The sequence below is a fragment of the Colossoma macropomum genome, unplaced genomic scaffold (genome assembly GCF_904425465.1).
Source record: "Colossoma macropomum unplaced genomic scaffold, Colossoma_macropomum, whole genome shotgun sequence".
In the NCBI taxonomy this organism is placed as follows: domain Eukaryota; kingdom Metazoa; phylum Chordata; class Actinopteri; order Characiformes; family Serrasalmidae; genus Colossoma; species Colossoma macropomum.
In genome coordinates, this window is record NW_023494802.1 from 10,896,581 (window position 1) to 10,915,497 (window position 18,917).

At 40.8% G+C, this 18,917-nt stretch overlaps 1 protein-coding gene across 4 annotated transcripts in view; it reads right to left on the reverse strand.

The window, feature by feature from the left end:
- agrn (agrin) overlaps window positions 1-18,917 on the reverse strand; it is a 313,528-nt gene that overhangs the window by 116,119 nt on the left and 178,492 nt on the right. For all 4 annotated transcript variants that reach the window (XM_036590661.1, XM_036590660.1, XM_036590662.1 and 1 more), the window contains one exon: window positions 7,184-7,408. In XM_036590661.1, the coding sequence (XP_036446554.1) occupies window positions 7,184-7,408 (225 nt within the window). The remainder of the gene's footprint in view (window positions 1-7,183; window positions 7,409-18,917) is intronic.

Here is an 18,917-nt window from a genome sequence, read left to right on the forward strand (position 1 = left end):
TAACACTGATTTTCACAGTAAGCACTATGAAACTAATATACAGAGTTTTGTAGATATAAGATTTTTGGAATTTTTGGGATTTTGGAAATGGAAATTTCTCCATACAGTTAGCATTTTCTGTACCACTTACCACACTTTTTGGCTCGAGTCCCACCGTGCGTGGCTAGGTTGCACGTCTAGACTTTGCCTTTTGTCCATGCTTTTTTCTTGGTTGTGTGAAACTGAAATGACCTTCATGTGCTAATAAACTTGCATACCTTCTGTGGTTGATCTATCTTTCAGTGATACCACTTACCACACTTTCTGCTGTGTACCGTCATGTCTCATACCAGAACACTGTTTATCCCTAAAACCAGGTTTTATGGCAGACCCCATATTCATGAGGCTTCTTAAAGGAGGAGTGCTAAACTAGGATGTGCTCCCAATAGGGGGGCTTTTTTTGTCCAGTCATGCCAACTAATTAAATGTTTCTTTTTTTACTAAAGGCTGGAAATACCAACACAAATGCCATGCTTAGCTTCACTAGCACTGAATGAGCTACCTCACTCATATTTCAACCAGAACACTCCTCCTTTGATAATGTCCCCGAATGCATCCGGGCTGGCATGAGGTCACTATGGATAAAACCCTACTGCTTCACTCACAAGTGACAGAGCTGTTAACTATGTAGCCTCATAGCCGTCTGAAGCTGAAATGCTGACAACTGACGGGAGTGGACTGATGGCTGAGAGAGAGCTAATGCGTCCAGGTGGCCACGGGGCGTGCTCGGCCAGGCACTGGCAGTGCCACATATAATCGTAATGGAAATGCCATGTTGGCTATTGAAATGAGCGTGACAGTCTCGCCAGCCTCCGCACTTTTTCAACACAGAGAAGAGACAAAGCACTTCTCAGGCACTGTCGCAGATTACAACAATGCCAAGCTGTGAGCAAGTCATTCACATCAGGGGAGAGAAAAAGACAGAAAGAGAGAGAGAGCAAGAGCGAGAGAGACCGGGAGAAACAGACAGAGAGACAGATAGAGAAAACGGGTTCCGAATGGGAGGAATAAAGATTAAAAAGAACTAAAAAAGAACAAAGAGAAGAGAGAAAATAAAGAATGGGCACACACAGAAAAAGAGAGAGAGAGAGAGAGAGAGAATGGAAGGAATCAGACAAAGGAAAAGAGAGAAATAAAGACAAAGAAGTAGGCAGAGACAGACACACACATGCTGATTCCAAGGCCCAAGGATTAAAGACAAAGAATGACAAGTGCGCACATAAAAGGGACTACAGAGAGAGAGAGAGAGAGAGAGAGAGAGAGAGAAAGAGAGAGAGAGAGAGAGAGAGAGAGAGAGAGAGAGAGAGAGAGAGAGAGAGAGAGAGAGAGAGAGAGAAAGAGAGTGATACAGCAAGAGACAGACAGAGACCATGCAGAACAGGTGTCAGGTCAGGGATTGTGTACATTAGCATGATGGAATGGCCCACGTAGGAGGAAAACATGGACCAGGAACAAAGGCCTACCCATAATCAGTCACACATAGCTACGAGAGCCAGCCATTATCACTGCAAAAACACTTACCTCCCATTAACAGCAGCTGGACAAGCCAGCAGCCCAGTGTCCAGGCTCAGGCTGCCACACTGGGGCTGCTGTAATTAGCCAAAGGCAGGCCGCTCCAGCTGTGGGATGAGCCTGCTCTATTAGTCAGGCTCCAGAGTGGAGAGGTAGGCTTGGCCCAGGCAAGACGAAAGATGAGCAGTAGCTATAGATACTGTTTATCTGCTTTAGTGCGCATACAAAGCCAGCCTAATTTGTCTGAGCGTCCATTGAAACAACAATGGCTCGAGCCCCACCGTGCGTGGCTAGGTTGCACGTCTAGACTTTGCCTTTTGTCCACGCTTTTTTCTTGGTTGTGTGAAACTGAAATGACCTTCATGTGCTAATAAACTTGCATACCTTCTGTGGTTGATCTATCTTTCAGTGATGGAACGAGACTTCTGCACTGACCAATCACAGCCACTGTCATGTAGCGTGTTCATTCAGCATGTGCGTGTCTGTGGGTGTGAAACTATAACATGAAGAATAATAAAGTCAAAGGTTTGGACACACCTACTTACAGCTCATAGAGTGATTTTCCATATTTGCATAATTTTCCACATTTTAGAATAACGTCGCTGTCCAATAAAAAACAAGCATCTCCAAAATATTAACTTTACAGGAGAAGGCAAAAACACTCTTACCTTTCAATGTAAGTCAATGTAAAGAGATTTTGTTCCAAGTGATTTTAAAGCATTTCTATTGGTCCATCCATCCTGACATTTTTACACAATGTAAAGGACAGCTGGTGTGCTGGAATGGTGTAGAAAACTAAAAATCAACAAAAATGGAGATACATGGTTTTCATTGGACAGCGACAATAATAGTGACGACACCATCACTGTCGTAAAAACCTCATATTTCTGGAATGGTGAAGGATCTTACATCTTATGTTTTAGATTCTTCACAGTAGTCACGCTTTGCCTCGAGCCAGCTTTACACATACTTGGCATTCTCTCAAGCAGCTTAATAAAGAGCCAGTAGGGTTGCTTTTCCAGATGGGTTGAAAATATATGTAAACATATATTAAGGCTGTCAAAGATGATGCACTGATAATGTGTAAACATGATAGATAATTGGTGCTACTATTTATTTAAGCTGTTAAAACAATTTCCTGTGTAGTAGTAGAGGCCGAAGCTCTATGCTGCTATGATAGGATGTCATTTAAACACAGCTTTAAAAGGCCTTAAAAGCAATAACTTTGGCACTTTTGTAAGACTACACTGGAAAGTGCATGTGGGAGATCTACGTATAAATCGGTGAGCAGCAAAATAACAGTTGTTTTTGTTTTGGAAAAAAATTCATACATAAGCATCGTCTTCCCTATTTGCATTTGAATCTCTGTATTATCACTACTAAAAACTGAATTACTATATTGCATTATATCACTGTTATATCACTGCTGAGTTCAAGCAGAAGCCTTTACATCAAAATGCCTTTAAGATGAGAAGCATATTCCATCAGGTGCGTCCAAACGTTTGACTGGTACTATATGTCTAGGAGCCAGTAACGTCCATGACGGCACGGCTGAGTTAGATTTAGGGCTGCTGGGTGCACTCAGCTTCCAGTACAGCGTCCCTCCTGAGGGGCAAGAGAAGGAAAGCACTCTAAGACATCTATTACTGCGGTCCCTCAGGGGCCGGGCCATTCATCGGGCTCTGCCTCCTGGGAGGCGATCATTTAAGCAGCTGCCTGAACCTTGCCTGCTGGAGAACGGCTCAAAGTCACCCTCCTCAGGACTAGAAACTTTCAGAAAAGCTACACAAGATCATATAATTTCGATTCATTCTCGTGAAAAATCACACATCACCTGCCTGCCTTTAGAGTTTCTTGTGTATGAGCACAAGCACAGCCATGCTTTATAAACGGCATGTTAGCTCACTGAGCTAGATTTTTAATATCTTTCACGAGCAAGTCTGTTATTACTTCTAGTGAATCAAATAACCACAGAGGTGTGACAAGGCAGGATTCAGCGCCGCAAGCCAAGCCGTCTTCAGCATTCATGGTGTACGCCGCTGATCCGATTAAGTCCACTCAATACCAACACTTCACTCAGGAATCTTCACTCGCATGAACAAGACTCTTTGGCATCGGAGCATACATCTAATCCCTCAGGTGCGGCACCTCAGCTTCACATCTACAGTGACCGACTGAGGATGAAGACCAAAACGCCAACGGGTATTATCAGAGTTAATTCGTTGAAAAATGTGCATGGATGCACTCAGGTTACAGTTGATATCACTCGCTTATTCATGTCTTGATATGCTGGTCATGATTGTAGTGATGTTCACAAAGATATTTGATGCTGACCCAGTGCTAACTTAAAAAGAGCTCTGTGCCAACCTATGATGTCCATATGACAAACATGGTCAATCCAACAGACTGCAGTGTACTACAGGAGGAGCTGGGGGTAACAGACCTCTGAAATCACGTCGTCATTCTCTAGACCCATATTAGGAATTCCTGGTCTGAGCTGGTTTTCTCGAGAATTTTTCTCTTTAAATCATGTCCTGTGGTGAACAATAGACATTTTCTAAATGTCGCCGGATCCTGAGATTACAAGGTCTTAAAAATTTAATACATAAAAATTGATACATATGGGTTCACACAGCTGCACACTGAACTGACATCATAAGACTGGCAACCTCACCAAAATACCCCACACAGACCAACAAGCTATGTCCAGCATGACAGTTCAGTTCCTACAGATTGACTGGCTGGAGTTATGTAATATTATTGAAGTACAGTGGTAGAACTTTTTCTATTACATCATTTTATTGTGCAGAAATATTAGCTTGCTTATAGTATACATGTAGCAATCTGCATATTATGACTCCTTGACAACCTCTTAACGTCGAAGACCTAGAACTTTGAAACAGTTTAGTTTTAGAACCATTTTCAATACTGCTGTTTCTCGAGGACACAAGTTCGTAACATGGCCATGACGACAAATACAGAATAATGCACAACGTCTTTAGAGCTACAAAATTTTTATTGTGAAAGATGAAATCACTTGTAGCTCAGATGAAACTTGAGTAAAGACAGTGGTAAAAGGAAAAAGAACTAAACCAGAGCAAAAGTGCAGAGGTTAATCGACTACACTTTTACTAATAAGGGTGCCAAAAAGGGTTTGAATAGTATGAGTATTACTTTTTATGCTGAACTTAAGTGCTTTAATTAAGAACAGCTTAGTAGCTTTTAAAGAAGATATATCAGATCAGTGTCAGTATCAGCCAATACTAAATGTTTAATTTCAGTATCGGTATCGCTGTAGGAAAAGAAAAGGGGGTATCGTACCATCTTAGTCTCAGCCTCAGATGCTCCGTTTTCGTGTATGCTGAGGGAGCTAATGTGCTATATCTTTTGTACACAAAGTTGGCCACAGCTATCGTGATTTTGCAGTTTTCTAGTTGCATTCTGATTGGCTATCCACAAATCTGTATATACACACTCTCCATATAACGTGCTTAATCATTTAGACGGGACATGAAGTTCTGGTTTTCCTGCTAAATTCTAGTCAGCAACAGCTGCCTACACTGGACACTGTGACAAAAAATTAGCATTTTAGAGCAAGAAATATCTGTGGGATTTTCACAATCGCCTCCTCGCTACACGCCGTGCCAAAACAGTGGGCTGTGATTGGTCGTTTGGCATGTCAGTCAAACAGCCTCTTCCAGACAATGTAGGCGGTTCTTGCCCCCATATTACAGCGAAAAGCACCAGACGTTCTGCTGATAAGCTTACAACACTAATACCATCTGAACTTTCAATGGATGTTTTAAAGTTATACACATAATTTTAAAAGTTCTACACAAATTAAGATTAAAAGTTCATCCTAGAACCATATCTCATATACGCGACCCGTCCACGCAGTACAGGTCCTGACCCAAAGGGACCGGTTTAGTTTTAGCTCACCTACACAGCAGTGCCCTCCATTGAATTACGCTAGATGAAGACATCCTGAATCTCAGAACCCACCTCAGCATGACACATCACATTCGAATCCTCTACCGTGTCCGAGAGTGGCAGGAAATGAGTGCGCTCAGACAAGTTGTCTGACAGCGAGGAGGGGAGACGTCATTAGATGGTCCAGTGTGGCAGAGAGCTCTTTCATGAACAGAAGACATTCCGTCCTCATGACTCAAAAACTTTAACCCAACATGAAACAGCCTGAATTTAATCAAAGAAGAGGGAATCTAAAATTCAGACAGCTAGCGAGGTGAGGTAGGAGGGAGCTGTCGCTCGGCGCAGAATGATTTATTTGAAATTCTCCATGTATTTTTAAAAGCACTCCTACACTCCACTCTCAACGATCCTACCTTTGAAATCCCAGGTGATGTGAAACATTACTAAAAACTTGGATCCCAGCAGAGCCATCTACAAAATGTTAGCAAATCCATAAATAAAAATATGCATTTATTCAGCATTCGTTTGGTACTAAATTTCAGGCCTAATTAAACACACACTGTTCAAGTGCCAACTTGAAAAGCATCTTCAATTTATCACATCTAACACATCTACAGCTTTTATGTAATCTCAGTGAAGTTGATTGGCAGAAAAGTACCCCAAAAGTGATTATCTTCACTGAGCTAATTTAAAACCTTAAGATGTGATCAACAGAGGAACCATTTTTAGTTGATCCAACGTTTCCTTCTTTATCAGTGCCAACAGTTCCTACTACAAAGGGCTTGTGCTCATGTAGCCAAGCAGTCAGATGGTGAGAGTGATGGAGGCTGTCTGAGTGAGGATGGAAATTCAAGGAGCATTTTTAGAAATACATACATAATAGCTTCACCATTGCTTCAGGTTTTCCCATGGTGAGATACTGTCTTTCTTCAGGTGATTTGACCTGGATTTGCTCTTCGAATGCAGTGAAATCAACTTATACACTTGCACCCTATGCTTACTTTTTAGAGATATAATGATGCTATCAGCCCAGAATTCGATTTGATTCATGATACTGATCTCACAATTTGGTATTCTTGCTATATTCTGAACAAAATTTGAATGAAAAAAATTGATGACTATAATCATGTTTTTGCACAACGTACTAAACACACTATAACTGTAAGGCAAGACGAGCGCTTGAGTGAGGTGTTGATTGGTGTTGATTGCTTGTGTCAAACAATGCAATTGCATTGGATGGTGTAACTACTAGAATGTCCATTCTACACAATGCATTGTGTTTTCACGACATCGCAATGCACTGTCACTTCTTATTCAGTTAGTAAACTTAATAGATACTACTAAGGCTAAGGATGTCCCAATCTGATCCCAAGGGGAATTTCAGTCAGAGCAATACAAAATCATAATGTATTTACAACCCTATACATGGTTATTCTACATGTAGTCAAACAAAAATGAAGAATTATCACATATTCATTAGCCCAATCATCAGGCAGATCACCAAATTTGATTATAAGCCAATATTAAAACACACTATAAACTGGACATTTGGAAAAAAGTTGGCCAAAAAACCCCAAAACATCTCAATCCAGAATGTTACAATTTGCACATACTAAAAAAATATATTTTACTGTGTTATAAATTGACTAGAATAGGTAATTAAAATTCTGTAAAGAATCTTAAAGTAAAGTGGGGGACTGACCGCAGGAGCCGGTGTGCTGGACACGGATGTTCTTCTGGGTGGAGCAGGCCTTCATGTTGAGCTCACACTCGCTGGGGTAGTCCAGGCCGTCACTGCCACATACAACCTGCTTGGGCACCCGCTCACAGCTCAGAGGACACATGCACTTAGCAGACAAGCCATCAGACGACTGGATGCAGGTGCTGCCGTAGCTACAGGTCACTTCACTGCACGGGTCTTTCAGGGCTGAGGACACACACACACAAAGAGAAGTATAGTTAAATACAGCTTCATTCAAAATCACAGCCTCTGAGGACGTTTTCTGAGCCAGAATGAAAACATGCTGCCAGTAGCTCATAGTAGTTTCTGAATAGTATGATTAATAGCTGAATAATAATTAATCATTCTGTTGTTCCCTATCTTTATATAAGTGTTGTATTTTGGCTAGAACAGGAAATAAGAAGTCAATTATGTATTATATAATGTAATAATATCAGAGGGGAACTTGCAGGGCTTTCTAGACATTCAGAGAAGGCCTAATGATTTTGGGAAAAATACATGCCTGTAGTTTTTAGTTTATCTTTATTTAAAAGAATCATTATGCTTGTTGTATTTAATCTCTGCAGGCATTATAACAAAACTCTTATTTCTTTGTTAAGTTTTGGGTGGAAATGGGTTAAAAACGTTCAGCTTTTGAAACGCCCAATGAAAAATTGTGTTGTCAGGATTAGTATCTATTCAGCTAAGTTAGCTCTCCCACTGATTAAGACTTCAGGAGCTGGACTGAAAGCCACAATTAGGAGCTGAGAGTAGAATCAACCAATCTTGTTTTAATTTACAATAGATTGAACTAATATAGTGAGAAAAAGCATCACTCTAAGCTTTCTAGAAGTCCTAGATATGGTTACTACAGATGATTACGGTTACTGGCAGTGCACTGCAGCCACCACCCGACCAGCGTGTTTCAGTCACAATTGTTAAAAGTGGAAAACAGTGGCAGCTCTATACCAGGGCTCTTTAATGAAGAAGTCACGCTAAAACTGCAACATGTAAGTGAAATTTATGTTAATATGTCTGTTACAAGCTTTAAATATCTCACAGTATTTAATCTAGAATTGCCAAAAATGTTTATGTGAACTGCTGCAAGCTTAGTGCTAACATACTACTAGAATTCCACAGAGGTGTTAGTAGAAATTAACATTATTAATAAAAGGTGTTTTTCCTATTTTTGACATTTATGGCACAAACTGAAGGCCTAGCTCCAACAGCCATGATTCTCCTGTGAATAATGTTAACTCTTAACTTTTAATATAACAATATTAACCTCTTGAACTCTGCTTATTAATCACTTATTACTCAGTAATTACTATGACTTATTCGGTAACTACTGTAAAACTGCTACCTAGATATGTAGTTATGAGAGTGAGGAAATGAACTGTGGGGCCTTATAGTTTCAGAGGTTAAAAGTCCACAAATAAAAGCCATTTCCTCCATATTCCTCTTTACTGATTCTCGGCATGCAAGTTAACTTTTCCATCTCATATCTCTCCCAGAAAGGGCTTCTAAAAGTTTCACAGAGCACCTGGGTGGAAGAGATGAACCTGAGAGAAAAGCTTTGTATCTGTGTGTGTGTGAGAGAAAAGTGATCCAGACTGCTTTGCCCGACGCCTGTTCTTGTGTGGAAATAAAGCTGGGAGGTCCAGCTGAGGGCCGTGTGTCAACATGGGCATCAAGAAGCAGGGGTAAAGTAAGACGCGAGCCGGCAGTCGGACTCCTCGTAGCTCAGCCTGGCCTATGTGTCACACCAGATGGCACAGTGAAGTGGCTTAGTCTGGGGCTGTAGAGCGGGCGGCGCGCTGCACACTCCGAATTCACGGTCACAGCTGGCTGGCTGTACAAACAAGTCCCTCTAATTTAGCGTGGACCGATTCAAGCAAGCTTTGCAGTCACAATACATTCTCAATTGCTATGCTTCAAGCATGCCTTCCCTGCACTGGAGAGAGGACCTAATCAGCCTATTTCTTTTGTAGCTTTCTGAAAATGAGCCATGTTTTTCCTCCAGAGGACTTTGTCTCTATCTTATTAAACACCTCACCACTCAGCAATGGCTTTAATTCTCCGTAAATGACGAGGGGAACAACTTTTTTTTCCGCCTTGGCGAGGAGGCGATTTGACTGAAATAAATATGTATTCGTATTTGATGCGTTACGTTTGAAAGCCCCATCTGATTACTATCATCATTATTATTATTATTATATTCTGAGATAAATATTTATGCAAGGCATTGAGGAAGCACCAGACTAGGGGGGGTGTGGGGGGGTGAGTACTCCAGAGAGGCTCTGTTTCATTTCCTACAGTCCAGCAACCCTGCCATCCCTAGCCCCGCTCTGCTATATTGCCTATTATCACTCTCTTTGTCCACGCCTCGCTTTTTTTTTTCTTTTCATCACAGACGCATATCAGTTCACAATCCCTCAGCGCATCATTTGTGGGGCTTTTTTTATTCTGGGCGAATCTGAGTCAACTCCAGCCCGCTTGTTTAGTTAAAGACGTACCCCCCCTCTTCCCTCGCATGTCTCTGAAGACCACGTTCCACTTTTTTCCTCCTTTTTCTTTCTTTTTTACCATCGCCACATGCACGTATGTGTGGAAATACACTTGGCACATGGTAATGAAAGGAATGGCACTGGCGTAGCTTCCGTGTGGCGGCTGATCAAAGCGAGCTCTCTGTATACCTTCTCCTGCCTAAAAAAAGCTCTCTCCTTCCCTCGTTCCTCACACATCTCGCACTTCAGAACACTTCCGGCTCTTTCCACCAAGCTCACAAAACTCTACGTTTCAACACCCAGAAAACACGCTTTCTGTGAGGAATCCGTGCTCACGCAAGCCGTGTCACTTCTGACGAATCCTTTCTCCTCCTGATATTCTTACTCATTAACGAATACTGCAGGAGACCTAAGAGGGGAGCGAGCTGGAGGATGATGACGAAGACGAAGAGCCGGGTCGGTTTGGCGCAGGCTCCGGGGACAGACGTGCATCACAGAGGTGTGAGTCTTTACACTTCCTCACAGATAGCGCTACTGACAACACACACAGCTCTGATTCATGTTGCCCCATCTCTGCATCTCAGTTTAATGCCGAGCAGGTGGAGCAATGAGCTATTTGATGTCACTCGTCTGATCTCTCACAATGTTCTAGCCATAAATCAATTCTGATGTGTAGGCTGGCCTGTCGGTGATGTGTCCAAGGCCAGAACAAGCACAGCAGCCTTTAAAGCAGGCGCCCAATCACGCCCTTGAACTCTGCAATTCTTTTAAGCTCTTCATGTAAGCCCCCTATAGTGATAGAGACGCCAGTGTCTCCATAATTGGCAACGTACATATCCATTTTCTACACAGGATTCTGCTGGTGTGTCTACTGAATGGAGTCCGCTCCAGTTGCAGAACACTGTAAACATTATATACTTTTAGGGCTTTAACTTAAAATGTGAGTTAATAATAAGTCCATAGGGCATAAAGGACAGATTCTTGTTTGATTTACCTACTATTCAAAATTCTAACTCAAAATTGGAAGGCAGCCCAGACACTAACCTTTTTAACATTTAAGTGAATAGTTTTACATGGGGAGGTGCGATAAGGTAATCATTCCTGGTATCTCTCTGTGATTTTAGGCCCCCCCCGAATCCATCATGTTAGTCATTTTTATAGACTGTGCGCTCCTGCGTCACTGAAGATTCCAGTGGCTTTAAAAAAACCACAGAAATGACTCCAGTTAATGTTAATCTTGTACTTACTGTCATGTCAGTAAATAATCTACAATTCGTTTTTACAGATTTTCCTAAGAAAGAAGCAAGGATGGACTGTTCATCACAAGGACTGGGAAAATTCCCAGTGAGCCACTATAAGCGTGTGGGACGCTAAGGGGAATGAGAAGGAGAGAAATGCATGGTCATTCCTAAAGTAGCCCTATACAAAATAAATGAAACGGCATGTACCGGCAGAGTCCCACGTTTGGACACGTAAATGGCCCTCTGCATTCTTAATGTGTGGCCATTGGCCCATTACGCAAATGCAGTCGCCTCCAGAGCAAAGCATAATGGCAACAGGGAGAAGTAAACTGTGAAGGCTAGCTTGAGACAGATGGAGAAAACCTCTAAACAACAGGGAGGAACCGGAGGGCCAAAGTGCAGAAGTTAGCTAGTTATCCAGGGGGTGAGGTCATGGTTTTTAGGGGTTGTGTTGAGGGGAGAGGGTGGTTGTCACTGTGGTTGTAGTGGGCTGGTATAGACAAAAGTCCAGGGCTGAATTTAGCTCCCAGTCCAGCTCTGGAATCCATTACTCTCTGTGGCCCAAATCAAGCCCATATGTATTGCCCTATGTTAAGCGTGCGACTCTGGACATAAAAAACATGTAAATTGACAGAAAAAAGTTTGATTTAATGCAATAATGTTGACTGTTGACTGTTAACTCCCAAGCTAATAAGACACTGCATTCACAGCCAGATTCATGGAGGGGTTAAACCAAATTACGACTAAATTAAATTAACTGGACACGTCTTGTATTTGTGACCAGCTGGACGTCTTGTGTGTAGAAGTTTTGGTGCGATGGTAGTGTGTAATTTGAGAAGTCTGTAAGTTATACATGAGATTTCTTTTTTCCATACGAATCAGTCACACACATCTCCCCATGTGACACTAATCCCACTCCAGTAGCAAGATGTATTTAACACCATATTCACATCATAAAGGCCTTTTGTCTGTTGGAAGCTTTGAATTCCATCAGAATAAGAACAAAGCATGACTGAAACTTTACTGCCTGTGCCTTTTCTCTCAGTGGTGGTTCATTACAAAATATGCATTTTCAGTCCTGTCATGCTTTTCATGTCATCATAGCTAGAATGACAGTGTATTGAGATCTCACCATTTGAAGATAATAATAGTTAAAATATTTTGAAAGGCAGAATTAGATTTTAGCTCTCTGCATGGGGGGGATCTGTTAGAAACTCCCAAGAGAGCACTTTCTTCTTTTGAAACTGTTTGCTCTGACTCAGTTAAACAGACTTTGCCCTGTAACCCTGTTTGAACCCATTAAATATTGGTAGGAGCGATACCCCCTACGGTTACAGAGAGCTGGAGAACAGAGAAGGAGAGAGAGAGCGAGCGAGAGAGGGGCTTTGATTTGAATGCTAAGAGGCCGTCATGGCTTTAAGGCACATACGCACCTCTCGGCCACGTTAGCACAGATAAGCCTCCCTCTCAGGCTCAGACAAGGAGGCAAACCGCCTGTAAGAATGTGACCAGCGTAACAAGCGAGCTGGCTCTGAAGCGTCAGGCTGACGGGTTCCTGCCTCTTCATTTAGGGCTCATATCAGAGCAGGAAAAAGTGCATCCGAAGCTGGAGCCGTTCTCCTGCCCCTCTATGAGGCAGGGATCCTCCTCCTGACTAATTAACTCCTCTCCCCCAGTGGAGAGCAGCCCCAGAGTTTTGGCAGGTTAAAGTTCTGATAATGAGCGAAGAGGGGGAGGAATAATGCAATGTAGGCACATTCACTCCTGCTACAGGGAGGCCCAGCTACCTCACACTGCAAACTAATAAGTAAGATGAAGAGAAGAAGCAAACATGAAGAAAAAAAATGAGGCAGGGAGAGAGAGAAAGAGAGAGAGAGAGAGTGAGAAGAGAGAGAGAGAGAGAGAGAAAGCGAGAGTGAAAAGAGAGAGAGAATGAAGAGAGAAAAGAGAGGAGAGATGGAGAGAGAAAGACATAGAGGAGAGAGAAAAAAAGAGCAAAAGAGAGAGAGAATAAGGAGAAGAGAAAGAGAAGCCAGATGGAGAAAAAAAGAGAGTAAAAGTGAAGAGAGATAGAGAGAAAGAAAGTGAGAAAAAAAGGTAAAAAAAGAAAGAGACAGAAGAAAAGTGAGAGTGAGAGAGAAAGAAAGAGAAAAAGAGAGGGAGGAGGCAGAAGAGAAAGTGAAAGAGAGAGAGAAAGAAAGAGGAAAAGGGGAAAAAGAGGGAGAAGAGAGCAAAAGCGAAAGAGAGCAAGAGAGCGAAAGTGAGAGAGAGAGAAAGAGAGAGGACAGAGTGAGAGAGAAGATTAAGTGAAAGAGAGATAGAGTGAGATAGAGAGAGATAGAGAGAGAGAGAGATTTAGAAGTGAGAAAGAGAGAGAGAGCGTGAGAGAGAGAGTAATGCTGGTGCTGCTGTATTAGTGTAATTCAGGCTGGGAGCTGTCTCACTGCTCAGTCTGATGTCTCACTGCTCAGTCTGATGTCTCACTGCTTAGTCTGATGGCTTTGCCCAACACGACAGGCCTAGAAGTGACGTGCGCCTCTACAGCGTGACAGTGCATGCATGTGCGTGGGTGTCTGTGTGGGCGTGTTTGCCTGCACTTGTACTGCTATACTTGTGAGGACCAAATGGTCCTTTTTGCTGGTATTAAAGTGATAGTTTGTCAAAATATCCAATTTACACAATTTTCCCCTTCGGTCAAATGTAGTCGATCAGCCAAGACAGGTCTGGTGTCTAAAGTTTGCTGTCTGAAGCTTATGTACTCCAATCATCATCAGTGCAAACCGCATGCCTAAATCATCACACATTTACCCGAAAGCACATGGAGTGGTTAAAGACTCTTTTGAACGAATGTATGAACATAATTCAGGCACCAAGATGGCTGTTACTGCTGTTTTAGCTATAAAACGTACTTCTATCTAATTTTAATGCTAACATTATGTTGGAAAGTACCTAAGAAAGTAATTCAGAGATTACATTACAACTCAACATGGTGTAGTCTCTTTCTGCAGGCCATCTAGTGGCCATTCATCCAGCGGAAATGTAAACCTTTAATTAAATTGATGTAACTGTTCGCACTCTGTGTGTGAAATGCTGTGAATCTGTGTTGAGCTGCTAGTCAGCAATGACGGGCGAAATGAGAGGGGTGAGGACCCCCTGCTGTGGAAATAATTCTCCACATAGATGGCCGTACCAAAACAAAACGAACACCACAACTGATCTCAACTGCCACAATAAAAAACAGCAATTAAACAGAATAAAAGGACTTTTATAAATGTTGACTTGATCAGCTACAGAATGTCCAGCTGATTTCTGGTTAACACACTAATTACACATTTCCACTGAAATGTATTCCTTTAATGTTATTAAAGTATATAAAATATATAGTTCAACTGAGGGACCTACTCCAAAATTGCGTTTTATGTTTACTGTGAAAGGGTCTTAATGTAAGCTTACATGAATCTAACCGGGATACAAAAGCTTCTATTACTTGTTAGCTGCATTAGCCTTATAGCTTAGTACAACAGCTCAGTAGCTCAGTTCTTTTGGGATACTTACAAATGATTGGCTTTAACAATAACATAACGCAATGGGCCCAAAATTACCACCCAGACAGAAAACAGTGTGTGGCACTGGGTAACCATAAATCAGACTTAATTCCTGCCACCAAAGGAGTCCCACAAGGTTCTATCCTGGGTAAGGTTTTATTTAATATATATATCAATGATCTGGCCATCTCTGCCTTTACTGCAAAGCACACTTGTACGCAGATGACATGATTTTATACTGTTCAACTGAATCTCCTCATGCAGCAATAGAAAAACTCCAGTGCTCATTTAATTCCTCACAGAATACTCTGTACAAGCACCAACTAGTTTTAAATGCCAAGAAAAGTTCTTGCTGTTTCCAGATCTTCAAATATTTGCATTTGACACACTTCAGTCACAAAGTAATAAACTAGTCAGTAAGTGCAGACAGAGGCTTGGATTCCTTCATCAAAATAAGTCTTGTCTGACTTTATATGCCAGAAGAGTCATGGAGGCAACCTTACTATCTGCTCTGGACTACTGTGATGTAGCTTATAGACATGCGTCAGCCAGCCAGTCAAACCGCTAGACTCAATCTATCACTGTGCTCTGAGATTCATTACTGGCCACCCTTACAACTTACAACACTCACCACTGCAGACAGCATGATAAGGTTGGTTGGTCTTCACTAGCAGCACGACAGGAAACACACAGGCTTATTTTCATTTATAAATCACTCTCCAGTCAAACGCCAGCTGATATCTCATCACATCTATGATCTCTGTAAATAACAGTAATTATCAGACTCACTGTAGTGACTGAGTCACCTGTCAGGTACCCAGAGTTTTTACTGAAATCTGCCTTTAGCTACGGCGCACCAGTGAGCAGGATTTCACTACAGAAGCCTCTAAAACTCATCTCACTTGTGTTACTCAACTGTTTTAAACTTTCAATCTCTAGCCACTTATAGACAGCCAGGAACTGCTTTAGTTGAATTTAACTTTTTTTTCTCTGTTTTAATTTTATAATTTTTTATTCTTTTTCCCCAATTATTTTATTTTGTTTTGTTTTGTTAATTAAAATCTTAGTTTGATCTTGATTTATTTATTTATTATTTTATAATCCTGTTACTTGACTGTTTCAAATTTTAGTCTGCCTTATTTATTCTTTTATGCTAAAATGTTATTAATTCATTTATTATCTTGGTTTTACTTTACTGCTTATTGCTTATTTTATTGTTTTTATTGTTAATTAAATCTTCACTGTTTTCTTAATTTTTCTCTCCATTTGTCTTGCTTGACTTTGATTTTACTGCTAATTTGTTGATGTAGTTCTGTTCATTTTAGTTTAACCTGATTAAATTCTTTTTTTAATTTCTTTTTCAATTCCTTTTGCTGTAAATGCTGGGCTGTGTTGAAAATGAGGGTCATCCTTAATGTATTTCCAACTGAAAATAAAGGTTGCTTCATTGATTGACTGAAAGGCAGCAAACTTCAGACGTGTCTTGGCTGGCTGACTCCATGTAGGCTAAGAAGAAAAATGATGTAAATTGGATTTTTTTGCATAACTGACACTTTAACAAGTCAACAAAACCCAAAACTTTTCTATTTCCGTTAAGTTAACGACAGAGTTATGGCAAAGGTAAGTTTAAGTTTTCCACAGAGCCAAAAGAAGAGAAAGTACTTCATAGCTGAATTTGTATTTGCCTCAGTTCTCCACATATCGCCTCTGATGAAATAAGTAAACAAGTACAGTAACATATGTGCATGCGTGAAGGAAAATAATGAGGAGGAAGCTGTAGGCCACGGCAGTCTTTTCTCTCCTGCCTCACCTTTCACAAGTTCCTACCTACAAACTCCTTCTGTCACTCTTCCTCAGCCTCCCCTCCATTCAAACACACAGTCTCTGCACATCCTCTGTTTGGGTTTGGCTGTGATGCATAAAGTCAGAGATAGAGAGAAGGCAGAGACAAAGAGGGTAGACCCCTTCTGTACCTTCACTCACTCCCGCATACATACAGGCACGTTCACGCACGCGCACACCTCGCTCTCCCTCGCTTTCTCTGCGCTCCCCCACCAGTCGCTCCTGTCATCCCCACCACGGCTGGATGATTCATTCTTTTGATGTACTTCTTCAAAGGGCTTATTTGACTGCAGCTGTCTTCCTCTTTTACATGCTTCGCCGTTAGCCCTGAATACAGAAAATCGGGCACAAAAACTGATAATACACGGCACTCCTGGTGGGGCTCAAAGGCCAGACACTCTGCTCTCTTGCGACACTGTGTGTGTGTGAGTGTACGCCTGTAATACTCCTGACCTAAACCTAAACCCATCACAGACAGGGAGGGGGGCTAAACAGTGAGTACAAATCTGCTTGTGGCTCATTCAAACTCATTTTAGTATCTGTTTACTTAAGAGAGCAGTTCAGTCAAACAAGCTAACATTGCTAACAATGACCAAGAAAGGAGAGACACCAACTGTGATTATGCAAATGACATCATGCTACAAACTACATGGCGCCTTCAAACCTTGATTAACTGCACTGTTAAAAATGAGAGGTCAGCTCAACTCTATATTATATAGTGGCTTTTGTGGTTTTTTTATACTCAATTTCCTCACCAGCCAGGACTCCTTTCATCATACAATCCCGCTAGACATCTTTTCCTCTTGGGTAGATGCTTATGGATGGTTATGATATTGCTGGGGTTCAAACTCACAAACTCCTGTTGGGGTGATGGCATAGTTCGTTGCACCACTCGGGAGCACGCGAAGCACCACAGATCTGGTGCCCATAAATGTTTAATACACTGTAGAAAATATTTGTTGTTTTAACTTCGAAGAGTTGCCAGTCTTATAGTCTAATAATTCAGCCCAACATCAGGAGGTTGTGAGTTTGAATCCCAGCAATACCACAGCCATCAAACTCAAGAAAAGCCATGAAGTCAGTTTATCATTTTAAGTTAAGCAGACTTCTCATTTTTCACAGTGTGTTAATCGTGTCAGCATGTTTTGTTCAATATGACATACAATATCAGACTTTCTTTGCAAAACCATATATAAAACGTATACAAAATACACAATTTATTTCATTTTTTAATGAATATTATTGTCATATTTTCTTTAAATATGTCTTATTCACTGCTTGGTAGCATTGTGTGATTGAGGGGGGCCTAGCCAGTGGGGTACAAGTTGATTGTATGAGTGATGACTAAATTGGGTATAAAAAAATCAATCAAAAGATTTGAACCATGCAAGCTGTGTGACTCTAAGTAAATTGTTCTTTACGTCAGCTGGTAGATCGTCAAATTACACATGCCTAAAAGAAATAATCACTAAAAAAATCACTAAATCAACCCAGTGATCAGGTAAGGATCAGGTATATTGACTACAATAAAAACTAGCAGTAAAAAAGGTCATAGTTAACTGTAGCGATAAAAACAACAGTTTTCAAAAACTAAAATCAAATCTACAAAGTCCACCATGACAAGAATAGAAATGAATAGTATTGGGAGAAAAAAAATATTAGCTTTCATGTTTTCATGTTTTACCTTATATCGTCCAGCTTGTACCTCTCTTCAACATGAATACATTTAAAAAAAATTTAGGACAAAATCTCTCAAAAGTATAAACAATGTTTTAAGCATCAGGCAGCCCATTAATAATATTTTCATGCTGCATTTTTAACTTACTATCCCTTCATTCTGAGCTATTAAGGGCATTAAACTCTTCAGATGTCTGGTTCCTATCACCACCACTGTGAACAGTTCTGACTGGGTCAGTTTCTCTAGAATGGCACATTTCTCATTAAACCACTCTGAATAACTTTGTTTACATCTTAATTAATTATGCATTTTTTTAATTCAGTGGAATTCACCTTCAAATGCCCAGCAAATGGAGATGTCTTTGGTGATATCTTTGAGCTACTGCTAATTTGGCTGAACTCATTAGAAGCAAACAAGCCCGATTTGGCCTGCAATTTATGCCTCAGTAATACCACAATAATGAAAACCAAAACTGAAACTGAAACTAAATAAAACTAAACTAAAACTCTTTCTTTTTGTAAAATTAAAAGCTAATACATTTTAAAAATTACAAAACTAAAACTTAAACTGAAAACCAGAATAAGGAACTCACAAAAAAGGTAGTGAAAATACCAAAACTACAATTAGCCTAGGATATATCACTTTATGCAATAAATGTAAGTTAAACTTTTCATATTTTCCATTTTTTATTTTCAACATTATTAAAAAAGTGGAAATTTAAATATGTAAAATGGTTAAAGTGCCTGTTGTTACTGAGCTCCCTGTCTTTTGGGCCGCACCACATGCTTTGTCCTCCACGAGCTTGAGCTCAAATAAAACACTAAGCATGCTCAGAATTCTGTTGCAGGTTTTCTGACAGCTGCCCCAGACCAGATCTAGCTCTACATGTGTGTGTTTAACATG